The sequence below is a fragment of the Rhinolophus sinicus genome, chromosome 18 (genome assembly GCF_057876585.1).
Source record: "Rhinolophus sinicus isolate RSI-liver-muscle chromosome 18, RSI-T2T, whole genome shotgun sequence".
Classification (NCBI taxonomy): Eukaryota; Metazoa; Chordata; class Mammalia; order Chiroptera; family Rhinolophidae; genus Rhinolophus; species Rhinolophus sinicus.
Window position 1 is genome coordinate 73,164,558 of NC_142518.1, and position 19,467 is coordinate 73,184,024.

Below are 19,467 nucleotides of genomic sequence, written 5' to 3' on the forward strand. Positions count from 1 at the left end.
TATGTGTACCTAAATTTATAAATTAAACATTATGAGTAAGCAAAAAAATTATCCAAGGCTGCCCAGATCCTTTCTTTTTTATTTCTATTTTTAAAAATTTACTTTATTGGGGGGTAACATTGGTTAATAACATTATATAAACTTCAGGTGTACAGCTTTAAAATATATGACATCTATGTATCTTATTGTGCGCTTACAACCCCGAAGTTTAGTGTCCTTCTGTCATGTTGTATTTGATCCCTTTTACCCTCCAGATTGGTTAAAGGCTCTCTTGCCTTAATGTTATTGGCATATTTCATATGTATTTATATGTCCTATTCTGAGTCACCGAATTACAGAATTGAAATAATTTGTCTAATACTTCCTGTATATTGAACACTTACAGTGTGTTCAGCACTGTGCTAGGTGTTTTTCCATATGCCATTGTCATAGCTTATGCTGCAAGGGAGGTATTGTGACCCCTGGTTTACAGATGAGTGCACTGAAGTCAGTATGGTTAAGCGCTTTACCCAGGGTCACATGGTAAGTGGTGAAATTGAGATTTGAACTGAGGTTGTTTTTTTTTACTTCAAAATTCATGCTTGATTCCTAACACTACCCTAGTTAAAAGGGGCCTCTCCACTGTTTGACTACCGGGCAAGGGGTACCCCAACGTTGGTTTGAACCCCTTAGTGCCTAGCGCTCATTGCTCCCCAAGGCAGCCCATTCCGGCTTTGGACTGCTCTGACTTTTTCAAAAGCTCTTGTTTGTAGCAAGCCAAAATTATAAATGAGCCGAACAAGGCACAGCCAAGAATAGAGCCTTTGGCTCACTGCTAGAACTTCCCTTCTAGTCTGACACCAAACCATTTGTTTGTTCAACTAGTTACAGACTCATCTCAACAAACAGCTGAAGCACACAGCCTATATTTTGCCATCTCGTCTACAATGAAATTATAGGAAAGTTTGTACAACGCCTGGGTGAAATGAAAGCTACTATAGCTATCACACTCCCTGCCCTGATCTGCCAATCTAGTAGCCAGATAAAAAAAAAAAAAAAAAAAAGAAAGAAATGAAATCTGGGAAAGATATTTATTTTTTAACGGGACAATTTGTCAATGACTCAAAGTAATGGGTTTCCAGTGGCAGACTTTCAGACATCATCGACAGGCTGTCAGAAAGATGCTTTGTGGACAGTGGGCTTCCCACTGCTCTTCAAATGACATCTAAATAGGCAGTGGTCCCCATTTTCATTGCTTTGAATTGTACAGCACTGTCGTTCACACCTGGTTTTATTTAGGCTTCCATTTCAGTTTTCTATGCTTTTAGTTTTCTTTGACTATATTCTGCCCTTGCACATGTTTTCTCTGTCTGGTTCATTCCCTAAATTTCTACATCCTCCCCCATCACACACACACACACACACACACACACACACACACACCCTCACCCTCACCCTCCTTGTCCTTTGAGAATCAGTGCATGCAGCCTCTCCTCTGGAAGCCTTCTCTGATGTCCCCAAACTGAATAATTGCTTCTCCTTCTAGGTGATGTAGTAATAAGTGCACACGGTGTCTATCATGAAGTAGATCCCAAGAAAATTTTAGTCCCCTTCTCTCTTTCCTCCATGTACATCTCTAAAGTAGTATTGATCAAAGTGTATTATGTTTCTTATTTAGTTGTCTGGCTTAATCATCCAATTCTGAACTTGTGTGTTCGTTCATTCAACAGATATTTATTGCATGTCTACGGTGTGCACAAATCATTGTTCATGCTAGGTGCTTGGAATACAATGATTTCTGAAAATTGTAGTTTCACTGTGTCTTTTTCATTGATGTATTATTCATAGCACCTCGCTTAGTGACAGACAAATAAAGAGTGCTCATTAAATGTTTGTTAAATGAAGGCATTTCTTCATCAGAGTTTCTTCAAGTGTAGTCCTTGGACAACTTGCATCTGGATCACTGAGGGGTGCAGGTTAAACATTAATGTCAGTTCCTGCGTCTTGCTCTAGATCTACTGAGTCAGAATCTCTTAAGTGTGGGCTGCAAGAAGCTTCATTTCATCGTGTTGCGCAGGTTTTTCTTTCACACTAAAATTTGGGTATCATTACAAACTAGGAGAGGTGGGGGGAACTGATGCCTATTTTTGAAAAGTACAGCTAATGGGGTCATTTTAATGCCTCTGACCCCAGTAGGAAAATTTAGTAAAGGGGGGGAAAGGGCATTCATTTAAATTCTCTGGGAAGATTTTTTTTTAATTTATTTTTTAAATTTATTGGGGTGACATTGTTAGTAAAATTACATAGATTTCAGGTGTACAATTCTGTATTACATCATCTATAAATCCCACTGCGTGTTCACCACCCAGAGTCAGTTCTCCTTCCATCACCATATATTCGATCCCCCTTACCCTCATCTCCCACCCCCCACCCCCCTTACCCTCTGGTAACCTCTAAACTATTGTCTGTGTCTTTTTAAAATGGACTTGGAATGTCCAAATAATTAAATAAAAGTCCTTCTAAAGTCTAAAATGACAAGTGGGGTTATTGCTAATAAAATCTAATCTTAATTTAGGTCAAGTTCATGATGCCAGAGAGTTCTCATTTTTATAGAGCTACTTGTATACTTGATAGTATATATAGAGACTCTTTGTCTAAACTAGCAATACAATATATTGATTCCCATATGATAGACTTGAATCACGAATGCATTATTTTAAATTGTGAAAGTGTGTCACAACTGGATTTGTACTTGACCATGATTATAGACGTGATTTACCTGACATCTAGTCCTTGACCAGGAATGATAGCAGTGCTCATTCTCCATGAAAATTGTACTGTTTTATGCCATATTTTCCAAGAGCATATTGTTATTAAATGTATTCTTTGGTAATAGATTAGGTACGGAAGATCTGAGTCAACCAAAGACAGCATAACTTCCCTTTCAGGAAAAGTTGCAAAGTTACATTTTATGACCATGTTTCTGGGACCTGGAACTTTCCATTTTGGGTTTGCCTTGACCTGCTCCTCCTGGTCAAGAGCTGAGGTGTCTATGCATCTGGGCACAAACCTCTTAAATATCCACAGGTTTGTGTTTCTGCTTCCACCTTCATAACTTTATTGTTTTATAAATTTAGGGTTTTACTGGTGTCACTGCTGCCAAGTTGGATCACAGCCTGCTGCCCTCACAGCACCTGCTGAGCAACACATCCAACAACCTGAAGATTTTGTGCAGGTTCCTACCTGAAGCTGAGCGAGTACCAGGACTACAAGTTCAGTGGTGATAATGAAGAGCCTGAAAATTTACTGAAGGAAAGCTGCACGCTCTATGTGGGGAATCTTTCCTTCTATACAACCGAAGAGCAAATATTTGAGCTCTTTAGTAGATGTGGTGATGTCAGGAATGTTTTTATGGGCTTGGATAAAATAAAGAAAAAGGCATGTGGTTTCTGTTTTGTGGAATACTATAACACAGCTCATGCTGAAAATGCCATGTGGTTCCTAAATGGGACCTTCTGAGATGATCGTATCATCTGCACAGATTGGGATCTAGGCTTTAGAGAGGGCAGACAGTATGACCGTGGCCAGCCTGGGGGCCGGCCAGGTAAGAGAGGAATCTGGTGAGAACTTTGATGCAGGTAGAGGAGGTTTTGGACAACAAGCTCAGGCCTGTCATAAGACAGGAACCTGCCAGTGAAAAACCTGCTGCACTAGCCCCTCAAAAAGCCTTTGAAAGAACAACTCCAGGTGAGCAAATAGCCCATCGCATAACAAGTTTATTTACTTTGTGTGCTGAGCAGAAACCCCTTTGATGTATTTTTCCTCTCTGCAAAGTTATTAAATGGCATACACGCAAATATTCTTTTATTCTTGTCTTAATTTTGAAGGTGGCTGTCAGATTACCAGTTTGACAATCAGGTTGTCAAAAATGAAGTGTTCTTCAGGAATAAATTAGGTATGTAGGATCTGAGTCAACCAAAACATGATTTCACTTTCAGAAATACTTCAGTTGGGCTTTATGACCTTGTTCCTAGGACCCCAAAATTATCAATGTTTAGAGCTTGCATAAAGTAAAGTCAGACAAATGGAAAAATTTAAAAATTATCAAAGAATACAAGCACATTATCTAAGAACATAGAAAAAATCAGAAGTGTTTATAATGAAAGCAAAAATCCTCCTGTTGCAGCTCTTCCTACCCTAGACTTATTCCCTGGGCAATAACGTTTCATTTTTTTTTTTAGCAGTTTTCTCTTTCTTTCCTTCCTTCCTTCCTTCCTTCCTTCCTTCCTTCCTTCCTTCCTTCCTTCCTTCCTTCCTTCCTGGTAGTTTCCTCCATATTTCTAAATAACATGACGCTTGTAGTATTTATTTTCATTTTAAACATCATCTGTTGATTTCCTGCTTTCACAAATAAGGATTTAGCTCACTTGCACTCTTACTTGCATGTCTCTCCATCCTCTCAATATTGTTTACAACACTTTACTTTTTCTATTGGTATATGACATAGGTTAGGCTATGCTGTAGTAATAAACAACCCAAAAAGTCTCAGTGGCTTAACATCACTAAAGTGTGTTCTTCACAGTACATTTCCATTGCTGACTCCCTGGGGGCTCTTCTCCATGCCATGACCATCCTCCTTCTGGGGCCCAGATGGCAGAGCCCAGGATTACACTGTCATTAGTGTAAATCAGTTGTAGTAATTCTCTCCCTCTTGCTAGTGATGGTTTAGGAATCATGGCTTAAGCCAATCAAAGGTTGACAATCCCGTGATGGTAGTTAATAATAAGTTCAGGGTATACAATGGCCAATGAGGACACAACAAGACTGAAATGAAGTATTTTTAGTTTATCCTTGAAGGAGAGGTTGTTTCTCTCCTTCTACTGGATGTGACTAAGTGTGTGTGTGTGTGTGTGTGTGTGTGTGTGTGTGTGTGTATATATATATATATATATATATATATATATATATATATATATATATATATATATATATATATAAAGCCAGCCCTAGGATGAATTGGGCACTTTAGATCGTGAAAAAAGAGTCTGAAGAAACTGTGTCTTTCACGAAATTATCCCATGGCTGAATCAACTAACTTTGCAGCACACAGTATGCCTGGATGTCCTATTGTGTGAGATAATACATTATTTCATTGCGTAAGCCAGTTTGTTAACATCAGCTGAAAGCACTCTGATACCAAATATAATACTTTTTCTTAATTTTATCCTTGGATAAAGGATTTAAATTGCTCCTTTGTGAACCCAAGCATATATCCCCCGGGTTCATGATTTTTCATCTGGAAAGTTAGATAATATCATCTTTTTACTCCTGACTCCTTCATCCTGTGATCTGAGGTCATCCTCTCTGCTCAGTAAGATTCTTTCCTGGCAAGAGGAGGAAAGGGAATACCAATTTTTATGCAGTGACTATTATGTGCTGGGCACTTTGCTAGAGGCTTTAAAACACAATCTCATTTATTCTTAACAACAATTCTGTGCCCATTTCCTAGGTGAGGAAACTGAGGATAGGATAGGAAAGGTCACCAACTAGTAAGTGGCACAGCTGGGGGTCAAATCAAGGGCGTGTACATCAAAGTTGGTGCCCTTAATCACTTTTCTCTTTCCCTTCCCTTCAGTCAGGCCACTAGGTCCAAATTTCTCTATGAGTTTCCTTTTTCTCAGGAAATTATCCCACTGAGTACATCACATCTGAGCTCTCTCTCCCCAAACCAAGTGTTTCTCAAGTGTGTTCTCCTTTCTGCCTTGACATCCACGATCACTCAGGCTCTATATCTAATGCAACCCAGTCATACTTATCTTTACTCTTTACTCTTTGGGAGAAAGAGGAGCATCTGACTTGTGATTCTGGCCAATTTAGCTCACTCTACATACAGCAATGGAGTTTGCTAATTTTTTAGCATCTCCCCTTTGTAGCTTCCCTAAAATAGAAAAAAAGGGATTTAAAGTCATGGGGTTAAAACACATTTTTATCACAGGATGTTTCTGGAGCAGAACCTTGGAGTATCTCTCAGCCACTCCTTCTTTGATGAGGCTGATCTGTAGAGAAAACAAGGAAATGGGAGTAGAATTTTGGATTTCTTGAGATTTTAACAAAGCATTAAACAAGGTCTTTCCTAGAACCCTTAGCTTACTGACCTTGCAGTGCCGTTTAATAGTGCTGCTCTTTTCTTTCTTGTTTTGGATTCCATGGAACCACGCTTTCCTGGTTCCCTTCGCACCTCTATGACTATTTTTACTCTACCCTTCATGTAGTCCTCCTCCTCTATTGACGTGTGGTTGACCAGGATTCCATTCTGAGTCCTTGGTTCTTCCCACTTTTCAAATTCTTCCACATGGTTCCATCCATTCTCATTGTCTCCATTTTTACCTTTGCTCTGATGACACTCAAATCTATTTTTCCAGGCCAGAAACTTTATCCCAAACCTGAAAAATCTCACAGGTACTTCAAATTTAACACATCCAAAAACAAACTCATTATCTCCTCCCCAAACTTGTTTTTATATTCCCTGTCTCAGATGGCACCCCCCAGTCACCACCACACCAGAAACCTGCAAGTCACTTTCGCCTCTTACTTCCCTCATAGCTTACCACTGACCCCATCTTGGCGATTTTACTTCTCAAATATTTCTCGACTCATGACATACCTAGTAGCTGTAACTAACTCATAGCTGGCCTCTTTGCCTCCAGTTTTGACCCTATCCAATTCTCCACACAGCCACCAGAACTAGCTTTTTAAAGTGCAAGTATGATCATTTAACAACACATTGCTTACAAGAGTTCAAGCCATGTCAGGACCATACAGATCTCCTCAAACTTGCCGGCTTCATTTCCCAGCTTCACATCTCACTCACAGCTAATGTTTTGGCAATACCAAGCTGCTTGCAGCCTTGCATTTCTCCAAATGCTTCTATTTCTTTGCTCATGCTGCAGGCCTTGCTTTGATGTCCACCTCCCCCCCCCATTCACCCTTTGCCTGGCTGGCTAGTTGTCATTCTGTCAGACTCACCCCAGGCATCATCTCCTCAAGGAACCTTTCCCTTAACATTCCCTTTCCTGGGTTGGGTTAGATGTCCCTCTCCTGTGCTTTCAAAACATCCTGAACTTGCCTCTATCACAGCACTCGTCCCACCATATTTTTCCTGCCTGTTTATATACCTGTATCCCTCATTAGACTATGAGCTTCCTGAGGGCATGGACTATGCTTTACTCAAAATTTTATCTGTCCCATCATGTACAGTGTCTGGCACATCATAAGAATCCAATTAATGTTTGATGAATCAGCTATTTTATGGCCATAACACACAGCTGGCTCACTGAGTTGATTTGTAAAATCCTTAATTCTTTTCCACTCAAACGATCGTTACATAGTGTGGTAAGTGCAATGATAGAGATAAAACAAAAGAACAGAAAAGGGACTCCTAACTTGGCCTGAGATGAGGGGAGCTAGAGAAAATGTACTAATTGAAACTTAGGCTATAGTGATAGAAACAGAGTATGTGGAACCAGGGAGGAGATAGTGCAGGTCTATTCTGCATGGTCAAAACACGCCTAAACAACATTTCAATTAGTGAGCTAAGTTGGATTGGTCAAAAAATGCCAGTGGATGGATCTTGAGAGAGTAATGCTGAGCGAAACAAGTCAGACAGAAAAAGCAGAGAACCATGTGATTTCACTGATATGTGGTATATAAACCAAAAACAACAAAAGAACAAGACAAACAAATGAGAAACAGAAACTCATAGACACGGACAATAGTTTAGTGGTTGCCAGAGGGTAAGGGGGGTGGGGGGGGAGGTGAGGGTAAGGGGGATCGAATATATGGTGATGGAAGGAGAACTGACTCTGGGTGATGAACACACAATGGGATTTATAGATGATGTAATACAGAATTGTACACCTGAAATCTATGTAATTTTACTAACAATTGTCACCCCAATAAATTTAATTTAAAAAAAAAAAAAAATGCCAGTGGTTTGGAAAAAATAAAGCCAAACCTCAGGAATGGTTGAAGGAACAGGAAAGGTTCAACCAGGATAAGGGAAGACTATGAGGGATTTGATGGTTTTCTTCAAATATTTGAAAGGCTGTGTTATAGGTTGAGTTGTGTCCCTGCGAAAGATATGTTGGAGTCCTAGCCCCTGGAATATCAGAATGTAACCTTATTTGAGAATGGCGTCTTTGCAGATGCAGTTAGTTCAGATGAGGTCATATTGGAATAAGGTGGGCCTTGAATCCAATATGACTGGTGTCCTCACATGAAAAGGGAACTTTGGTCACAGACAAAGAGGGAAGACAGCCATACAAAGACAGGGGCAGAGATTGGAATTGCACTGTCACAAACCAAAGGACAGGAGCCCCCAGAAGCTGGGATAGGCAAGGAAGGATTCTCCCATAGAGACTTCAAATGAAACACAGCCCTGCCAACACCTTGGTTTCAGACTTCCAGCCTCCAGAAATGTGAGACAATACATTTATGTTGTTTCAACCACCCGCTTTATGGTACTTTGTTACAGCAGTCACAGGAAATTAATACAGACTATCATGGAGCAGATTTGTTCTGTGTAAGACCCAATGGATGGAAGATACAGGGAGACAGAAATGCTTTTTTATATTGAATGGAAACCTCATAGTCATGCTACCCAAAGATAAATTGAGCTGCTGTGCAAGCTGGCTAGCTCCCCATCACTGGAGGTCCAGGATGGAGATTTGTGTGACAGAATAATAATAATAATAATAATAATAATAATAATAATACAATTTCAACCTCTATCCTAATTTGAGCAAGCCATCTTCAAAAAGTTGTTTATGAGGCAATTGGAGATATTTGAATGCTGACTGGATATTTGCTCATGTTAGGGATTTGATGTTAAAAATTTTAAGTGAAAATAATGGCACAATGTTTAGAATGAGAGAGAGAGATGGAGAGAGAAGAGGAGGAGGAGACACCTCTTTTAGAGATACACTCTGAAGTGTTTGCAGAGGAAATTGCATGGTGTGTAGGATTTGCTTTAAAGTAATCTGGAGGAGGGAGAGATGAAGCCATGTACAGATGAAACATGATTGGCCATGTGTTGATAATTGTTGAGATTGTAAGATGAACACATGGAGGTTCACTTACAGTATCCTCTCTACTTTGTGTGTATTTGAAATGGTCCATAATCAAATGTTTAAAAAAATAGCTACCAGCTACCACGTACTGTGCACTTATGATGTCCAGGAAGAGTGCTGAGTGCTTTTAAAGTATTATTTAATTTAATTTAATCATAGCCCATAAAAAGACTTAAATAAAAAAGCAATATATTTCTGTATAGGAGGGCACAGAACTGTGAAGATGTTCTCTTTGAATTCATCGGCAAAATCAAGATGAAGAGCGAGTTTAATTTGTTTAGATTGCTTGAATTTTCAAAAGAATATCTGCGTCAATTTATATACTGAAAAAGATCTCCACAAGATTTTTTTTAAAGAGTTTATTGGGGAAGGGAAACAGGACTTTATTGGGGAACAGTGTGTACTTCCAGGCCTTTTTTCCAAGTCAAGTTGTTGTCCTTTCAATCTTAGTTGTGGAGGGTGCCGTTCAACTTCAAGGTGTTGTCCTTTCAGTCTTAGTTGTGGAGGGTGCAGCTCAGCTCCAGGTCCAGTTGCCGTTTCTAGTTGCAGGGGGCGCAACCCACCATCCCTTGCAGGAGTCGAACCGGCAACCTTGTGGTTGAGAGGACGCACTCCAACCAACTGAGCCATCTAGGAGCTCAGTGGCAGCTCAGCTCAAGGTGCCGTGTTCAATCTTAGTTGCAGGGGGCGGAGCCCACAATCCCTGCGGGACTCGAGGAATTGAACTGGCAACCTTGTGGTTGAGAGCCCACTGGCCCATGTGGGAATCGAACCGGCAGCCTTCGGAGTTAGGAGCATGGAGCTCTAATCGCCTGAGCCACGGGGCTGGCCCTCCACAAGATTTTTTTGAGCACTAATTATTCAATTTTATAAATTAGGAAACTGAGGATCAGAAAGTGAGGTAAATTGCCCAAGGTTGCCCAACTACTAAGTAGCAGAAGTAATATTTAAACCCAGGATTCCCTGTCACTACTGTTTTGTGCTTTTAATGCCCTTGCTACTCAAAGTGTGGCCCAGGGACCAGCAACATCGTGTCACAGGAGAGTTTCCTAGAAATGCAGCATTTCAGGCCCCCTACCCAGACTTACCAAGTGAGCTTGAAAAGAATTGCATATGCTATACTGTCATCTAGGGTATTTAAACACTGGCAGGATAATTAGACCCAATCAATGGTTCTAAACTCTGGTTGTTCATCTGAACTAACTGAGGAAAATTTTAGAAATACTGATCTCAGATTGTACTGTATTGTACCTCTGGGGTGGGGCCTGAGAATCTATATTTATAGGCTCCCACACACAGATGAGCTATCAGGGTTGGGAAGCACTGGAAAATGAGACCTATAAAGATCTTTTTCTACTCTTAGATTATCTAATTCCTGATAAGTTTGCAAGAGAGGATGAAGAACTCAGTTATGTGCAACTGTGGAAAATTACTTACCAGTTCACTGAAGATACTCATTTAGAAGGGCCTTTAAATTTTCTTCTTTGGAAACATAAGCTTCAAGGAGTGAAAATGGACTCCAGATAGACAGAATGAGAGGATTAGCAAATATATCAAAATATGTGACAATTAATATATAAATCTTATATTTTATTTCAAGGAATTGTCAATGCATACATACACAATAATATTAGGTACAAGCCTGTGACTAGAAAGCAGTTAGATTGGTTTTCATTGGTGCCTTACATAAATCAAACTCATTATACTAGTGTTAAGTTTTTCAGTGTATCTCGAGCCCCTTTCCTCAAGGAGCCCACCGTCTAGTAGGGGAAACACAAGTGAACAGACAATTACAATAAAGTGTGATAAAGTACTGAGCTATGATAAATACAAGCTACTACTGAGCATGTAGGATAGGATCCTAACAGGCAGTGGAATTGGGAGGGGGGTAGTCAGGAAAAGATGAATCTTGAAAGCAGAGTAGAATTGATTCAGGAGAGAAGGGCATTTCAGAAAAATGGCACAGCATGCACAACGGCACAGAAGCCAACAGGAATATGGTAACTTCAATGAACGCATATCATACGTACGTAGGCTGAGCAAGAGGTGGAAGGAAGAGGCTGAAGAAATAGTCTGAGGATAGATCTCAAAGGGTTCTATATGACATTCAAGGAGTAAGGACATTATCCAGAAGCTATGGGCAATCTTTGAATGGTTTTAAACAAGGAAATGACATGATGAGATTTGTATTTTGGAAAAATTACCCAGATGTCTGTGGGAAAGATAGATTCAAAGGTGTCGGGACTGAAGCAGAAAAGTTGTTGAGAAACAATTGGCAATATGTTAAGCACCATATAACAAAGAGAGCACACATATGAAAGAGATTTGGAAAGTGGAATAGAACTTGGTGACAACAGAAGTGAAAGAGAAGAGTCAGGTTTCTGGTTAAAATCTGTCCTCAAGTAGCCCACAGTGTAATATATGTATATACTTAGAGATGGTGATGCCACTAATAAGGATAGGGAATGTGGAAGGAGGAGCAGACTTTGGGGGAGAAATGGGGATGAGGAGCTCAGAAGAGAGATAAGGACTGAAGAAGTAGATGTGGAAATCATGAGCATGCACTTTGGAATTATGAGAGCAGGTTAAGTTCACCTAGGAAGACACTCCAGATGTGAGGTGAAATGTCTGCCGAGGACAGAACCCTGCGGAAGTGGAACGTCAACATTTGGGGAGTGGCAGATGAAGAAGAACCCCGGAAGGCAGGGAGAGGCACAGCCAGAGAGGCAGGAAAAGCAGGACAGTGTAGTACCATGGAGCTAAGTGGACTCATTTTGTATTGCTGCTGTGTCAAATTGCCACAAACTTAGTGGCTTAAAACAACACACATTTATTATCTTCCACTTCTGGATATTAGAAATGTAAAATGAGTCTCGCTGGGCTAAATCAGGATACCCACAGGGCTGGTTCTTTCTGGAGGCTCGAGGGAATAATCCATCTGCTTGCCTTTGCCACCTTCTAGAGACTGCCTGCATTCCTCAGCTGGTGGATTCTTCCTTTATCTTGAAAGCCAGCCATGGAGTGTTATAACTTCTCCTTTACTGTCTCTGCCTCTGTTGTCACATCACCTTCTCTGACTGCTCTTCTGACTCTCTCTTATAAAGACCCGTGTGGTTAGGTTGGGTCCACATAAATAATACAGGATAATCTCCGTATCTCAAGATCCTTACAGACAGCTCAGTTCCTCCCCATATGTCCCTGGGACCTTTCAAGCTGCTGCCCCAGAGGTGGAGCTCAGAGCGAGTGAGTCTGTCAGCGAGTAAGTCTGTGTGTGGGCCCTTTAAGAGGAATGTCTGGGACTCCAGCCATCCGCCACCCTCTGTCTCATGCAGCCACAATCTACTGGTTTTCACAGCCAGAAGCTGTGGAGACTTCCCTTCCTGGCAGTGGAGCCCTGGCCTGGGGAGCCTGGTGTGGTGTGGGGCTGGGACCCCTCGCTTTTCAGGGGGGGGTCCTCCACAGTTGAGATATCCCTCCCAATTTCTAACCACCACATGTGGGTGTGGGACCAACCCATTCAATATCTCCACCCCTCTTACCAGTCTTGACCTGTTTTCTTTTGTATATCCTTATAGGACTTCTGTTCAACTATAGATTTCAGGTGATTCTCAGTGACAGTTGTTCTGTAGTTTAGTTGTAATTTTCAGGTGGTGGTAAGAAGAGGCGAGCACATTGTTTACCTATTCTGCCATCTTGACCAGAAAGTAACAAGGTACTCAAAGAATGTTGGGGGCATGTCAAATGGATACAAGAGCCAACATGAAGAGATTTCCACTGGCCAAGTCTGGAAAATTTGAGCATTAAAATAATCATAATAAAGGATGATAACCCTTTGAATAATATAAAAAATCTATGAGTCCACACTGATGGAAATAAACAAATGGAAGAGAAGGGAAAGCTCATGTTTACAGTAATAATAAATATAAGAGAGCTGGTGAAATTAGAAAAATTAAGTTTTGCTCCAAAAGACGCATTACAGCTGATGGTCCGGCTAGGTCTTATTTTCAGGGAAACACGGTACTAGATGAAAGTCTGAGGAGTGAAAAGGTATGTATATAGGTTCATTGTCTCCCTAGATATCTATTAGTACAAGAGGGAAAATGAACTTTATAGTGGAAAAACCTAGCAAACATGATCTTCACCAAGTGATCAAAGTTAACATGTCCAGTAATGGGACAAATCCGCATCACGTACCTACTTACAACACAGCACTTCTGTGACATTCCTTCCAAAAGTGCATAATAGAAATCTAATCATGAGGAAAACTCACATACACCTGATTGAGGGACAGTCTACAAAACAGCTGGCCTGTACTCTTCAAAATTGTCAATGTCATGAAACCCAAGGACTGTAAAAATTATTCCAGATTAAAGGAGACATGAAAGCTGAGTGCTACTCATGAACCGAAATTTTCTTCTGCTATAGAGAACATTATAGGGACAACGAATTCAGTGAAATCTGAATTAAGAAATTATGTTGGTAGATTAGTTAATACTTTATCGATGTTAATTTCCTGAATTTGATCATTGTGCTTAGGTTATGTAAGACAGTGTCCTTATTCTTAGGAAACATACTGAAGTATTTAAAGGTAAATGGTATCATGTCTGCAGCTTACTCTTAAATATTTCAGAACAAAAAAGTGTGTGTGTGTGTGTGTGTGTGTGAGTGTGTGTGGAGAGAGAGAGAGAGAGAGAGAGAGAGAGAGAGAGAGAGAGAGAGAGAGAGAGAGGAGGAAGCAAAATGTGGTATAATGGTAACATTTGGGGAATTTGGGTGAAGGGCAAAATGGGATTTTTAAAAACTCTTATTGCAACTTCTCTATAAGTCTGAACTTATGTCAAAATAAAAAGTTAAGAGAAAAAAAAAGTGATTCTGAGATGAAGAAGTGGAACGGCAACTTCTTCTCAACCAGTTTTACTTTACTTGTAACTTCTTTCAACAAGTTTGCCTGTTAAGGCAAGTTCAGAGGAAGGACAGGGGTGGTAATGTTTGTATCTGCTGCTGTGGTACAGATGGGACAGATTTGTGCCAGTTTATAGCGTCAGAGGAAACCTCAAGTAGAAATAGGGCAAAGATACCAGAGAGGGACTATTGCCGGCATGGGGCGAACTCCACATTGATGGAGCATTAGTCTTAGGAGAATGGATAGATTCCCACATAAGAAGAAAGAAAACATGGAACTCTGCATATGTAAGTAAGTTTGCATGTAAGAGGCTGCTGAGAGAGATTTCCCTCCTGACAGCTTATTTTCTTTGTGAGTAGAAGGCAAAGTCATCTACAAAATGTGAGAAGTGAGGTACCTACTTTGGAAAATAATGTACAGCCAAAATATCTGTTCTGAGAAATAGGAGAGGGAGCTAAAGAGGGAATGTTGAGTTATCTCATACACGTATTGCTGAGGGCCCAGCTGAGGTTTCAGGGGAGTTAAAATCCAAACACAAAAGCTGGCTTCTTTACAAAAGAGCAAACATACTGATGGACTCACACAATGTAGATGACTATGCCTCGTACTCCACAAAGTTAGCGCTTCAGCATTCACATGGATGAACCACTAATTGTCAGTTTCTTGACCTATTCATCTCCTGTGATCTTTTCCCCCGACTCCAACTCAGCCACCTACTCCTATGGTTACACCCTGGACCATATCATCACAAAAATTCTATCATCTCTGTTACTTTGATTTGAAACATCCCACTCCTCTGTTACCCATCCTCACTGCCAATACAAGTGAGCGCGCACGCTCATTACACACACACACAGCCTGTCTAAGACCTCCAATCCATTGGCCATCACTTCTCACTATCCATCAGCCTCCTTCCTGACTTCATTTCATTCCTTAACCAGCCCTGTATCCATGTTTCATCGTTGCAAATACACTCAATTCCCTTGGTTAGATTTCTGTATTGACGCTACTGGCAAAACTCCAACCCTGAATGAACTCTGCAATCTGCCTTTTTGGGGCGTGCACTCAAGCTGCTGAATAGTGCAGGAGAGTATCACACAACCAAGCTCATTTGCTTCACTTTCAGTTCGTGAACTTAATCCTCGAGAGAGCACTCAGTCCCTTCACTGTACTCAGAATCCCATTCCTTTTCTTTTCCTCAAGGAATCTTCTCCTTCAGCTATCTCCTTTCTCTTCTGCAACATCAGTATCTCCCTCTCTTTTGGATCATTTCCATCAGAGTCCAAGAATGTTCTAGTACTGCTGATCTTAAAATATAAACACTCTCCCTTGAGTGTATATCCACCTCCAAACTTTCATCCCATTTATCTATTCCCTTTTATAGCCAAGTTTTCACATCTAGAGCTCTTCACACATGGCCTCCACTTCCTGCCTTCCCATTAAATCCTTGATGCATTGCAATCAGACTTCCACATCTCCCATTCCACTAAAACAGCTCTTGTCACCAATTACCTAGATATTGTCGAATCTAATGGGCACTTATTCGTCCTCATCTTACTCACCCTCTCAGCCGCATTCACCATTGTTGACTATGCCTTCCATTTTGAAATACACATCTCTCTTTTCTTTCTTGACACCACAATCTCGTGGTTTTCCTCGTAACTTCTTAGCCACTACTCATTCCCCTTTGCTATCGTCTCCTCCTTTAGCTCATTTTAAAATATTGGTATTTGTCAGTGATCTGTCCTATACCCTTTTCTCTTTGCATTCTATAGTCTCTCATTGAGTGATCTCATCCATCCCCATAGATTTCAATAGCATTTTAATTCTGATGACCTCCAAATTTAAATTTCCAAATCAGAGTTCTCCTCTGAGTTCCAATTGTCTACTTGACACCTATATAGAGCTATCCCACAAAGATATCACACTTACCATCAAGCTTATTGCCTAAGCCAAAAATCTATGCATCATCATGATTCTTCCTTTTCCTTTATCCTGTCCATATCTCACCCATAGGCAGACTATATTTTCGTTACATACCTTAAAGCTAGCCGCACTTCTCTATCTTCATTGTCATCACTCTAACCTGGCCACTTTCAACTCTAGCCTAGACTGCAATATGACCTGAGTTCTCCACTTGCATTCTTGCCCCCTCTAATCCATTCTTCCACAAGGGCAAAAGTGACCCTTTTAAAATGAAAGGTTATGTGACTATACTGCTTAAAACCCTTTAGAGTATCTAGAAAAAATACAAATTCTTTAACAATTGGCTGGAGCTTGGATAATATAGTTTCCGTCTTTCTGGCCTCATCTCCCTTCTTTCAGCCCCCACCCCCAGTCTCCTTTAAATGCTTGAAACACACTAAGCTCTTTCTCAAGTTAGGTTCTTTGCACTTGCCCTTCCCTTTGCCTAGTACACTCTTACCACCATTCCTTTATATCCTTTAAGTCTGAACTCAAATGTCAACTCCTTAGAGACGCCTCCCCTGGCTACTCTAAAGTAGATCCCTATGTTATTCTTCCTAGCCTCTTGTTTGTTTCCTTTGTAGAACTTACTATAATTTATAATTATTCTATTTATTTCCTTTTTTAGCCTGTCTCCTCTTTGAGCAGAATTCAGCAGGGATGGTTCTGGGGCAGCTTGACTGGGTCTGGAGGACCCCAGATGTCCCCACCAACATGACGGGATTTGGTGTTGGCTGTCAACTGAGATACTTTAATTCTCCTCGTTGCTTCTTTCTCCAGCAGGAGAGCTTGAACTTCTCCATATAGCAGCTGTGTTCCAAGAAGGTGAAAACAGAAGCTGCAAGACCTCTGTAGGCTTAGCTTTGACAGTTTTACAAGATCACTCTTCTCTCATTCTATTAATCAAAACAAGTCACAGTGCCATACTAGATTCAAGCAGAGAGGGGGAAAATTCCTCCTCTTGATAGGAGGAGTAGCTGTCACATTAAAAAGAGCATACTGGATGGGAGGAATTGTTACAGTCATATACTCTATCACACTCAAATATTCAGATGGCTCAGTCCTTAACCTCTTAAAGATTTTTGGGGCGGCTGGATGACTTAGTTGGTTACAGTGTGAGTTCTGAACAACAGGGTCGCCAGTTCGATTCCCACATGGGTCAGTGAGCTGCGCCCTCCACAACTAGATTGAAGACAACCAGCTGCCGCTGAGCTGCCAGAGGAGCGGCCAGATGGCTTAGTTGGTTAGAGTGTGAGCTCTTAACAACAAGGTTGCCAGTTCAATTCCAGCATGGTTTGGTGGGCTTCACCACCCACAACTAAAGATTGAAAATGGCGACTGGACTTGGAGCTGAGCTGTGCCCTCCATAACTACCATGTTTCCCTGAAAATAAGACCTAGCTGAACCATCAGCTCTAATGCGTCCTTTGGAGCAAAAATTAATATAAGACCGGGTCTTATATTATGTTAGATAAGACCCGGTCTTATATTAAAATAAGACCGGGTCTTAAATTAATTTTTGCTCCAAAAGATGCATTATAGCTGATGGTCCAGCTAGGTCTTATTTTCAGGGAGGCACGATATTTTGAAGGACAACTACTTGGAGCTGATGGGCCCTGGAGAAACACACTGTCCCCCAATATTCCCCAATAAAAAAAACTTAGAAAAAAAGATTTTTGCTCAAGTGACACCTTCTCAGTGAGGCCTTTCATGACCATTCTATATGAAATTATAATCCAACACTGCATATTCTCTATCGCGTTTCCTTGTTTTATTTTAACACTTCAGACATTGTTGCCACCCTATATACACATATGTATGTGTGTATATATATATTTATATATAAACATATGTATATACATATATATATACATATATATGTATATATGTATATGTATATGTATATATCTATATCTATATCTATATCTATATCTATATCTATATCTATATCTATATATATATCTTATTTATTGTAAGTAATACAAGTTCCAAGAAGGCTGGAATTTTTGTTTATTTTGTTCATCAATGTATTCCCAGAACCTACAGAGTGTCTGATGCATAGTAGGCACTCAATAATTATTACTTAATGAATATGAGTTCGAAAATAATAAAAACCAAAAACAAAATCTTTTTTTTGTTAGTTTCAGGTGTACAAAACAACGTAACAGTTAGACATTTACATCCCTCACAATGTGATAATGCCCTCTCCCAATCTATTACCCCTCTGACATCATATATAGCTGTTACAATTCCATTGACTCTATTCCCTATGCTGTACTCCATATCCTGTGACTATATATATATATAAAATTATAGTTGACATTCAATATTATTCAGTTTCAGGTGTACAGCACAGGGGTCAAGCATCTACACCGTCCAAACCACATTTTTTGTTTGTTTGTTTTTCCTGAAATACTTAGATATTTACTATAATCATATTATAAGATTTTTAACTCACTAGTTTTCCCTCTTTGGTAAGCCCTGAATCGTTGTTATCTGCCCAACAGCAAATGAACCTGTACAATAAAGCAATGAGCTTTATTTTAGGAAAGCATGGGTTATGTCATTAAGGGAATTTGGGCAGGGTGGGGGGATCCTATAAGATGAGATGCAAGTTCTTATGAGATGAAATGCAAGACCATTTTCAGCTCATCATTTTGTACCTTGTGTCCAATTAACACTCACTGGAGACAACTAGTTGAAGTTCCAGGGGCATTTTGTTTTTAATATGGAAAATTGGTGAAGATAAAATTTCATTGACCAGATGCAAAAAGAAAGCCAAGAGCATCCATAGGACAGAGAAATTGTCTTTCAGAGAGAAGGTGATCTAAAGGTAGCATTATATATCAATTCCAGTTATCCCTGGATTGAGATTGGAGATTGGACCAATGCCCTAGCCTTGCCCAGACAGAGACAACTGCTCTATGACAGAATGCAACAAAGAGTCCAAATATCTGACTAAGTGCAATGGAAATAATTAAAATTGGGAGATTTGAAAGCAAGTAAATACGTAGTTGCTTTAAATTGAATGGTCTACTCAAGACACTGATGTTTAAGCTGAATTCTGAACAAAAAGGAATGAACTATGTAACTATCTTGGCAAAGGACACTCCACGTCAGCCAACTATGGCCCTTGAACCAAATCCCATCTATAACCTGTTTTTGTAAGTAAAGTTTTATTGTTTATGCATTGTGTATGGTTGTTTTTGCGTAAAGCTGAGTAGTTGTGACAGAGGCCATATTACTCTCATAGCCTAAAATATTTACTGTTTGGCTAGTCACAGGAAAAGTTTGCTTACCTGTGCTCTAGGCAGAGGGAATAGCAGATGCAAAGGCCTTAGGATCGATGAGCTTGGAGAGTTCAAGGAACAGAAAGAAGTACTGAAATGGGTAAGAAGAAGAGTGGTATGAATCTTTCTTCAGATCAATATTAATCCCACTGGTCTGTAGTTTGTAGGATTCACATTTATTCCCCTTTTGAAAGCCATTCAGC

The 19,467-nt window shown here is 40.2% G+C and overlaps 1 protein-coding gene across 1 annotated transcript; it reads left to right on the top strand.

Moving 5' to 3' along the window:
• Positions 1-3,031: 3,031 nt before the first annotated feature.
• Positions 3,032-3,676, top strand: NCBP2L (nuclear cap binding protein subunit 2 like). The gene is given in 3 exon segments (XM_088794758.1): positions 3,032-3,066; positions 3,204-3,573; positions 3,575-3,676. Coding segments are annotated over 3 exon segments (507 nt in total).
• Positions 3,677-19,467: the final 15,791 nt, after the last annotated feature.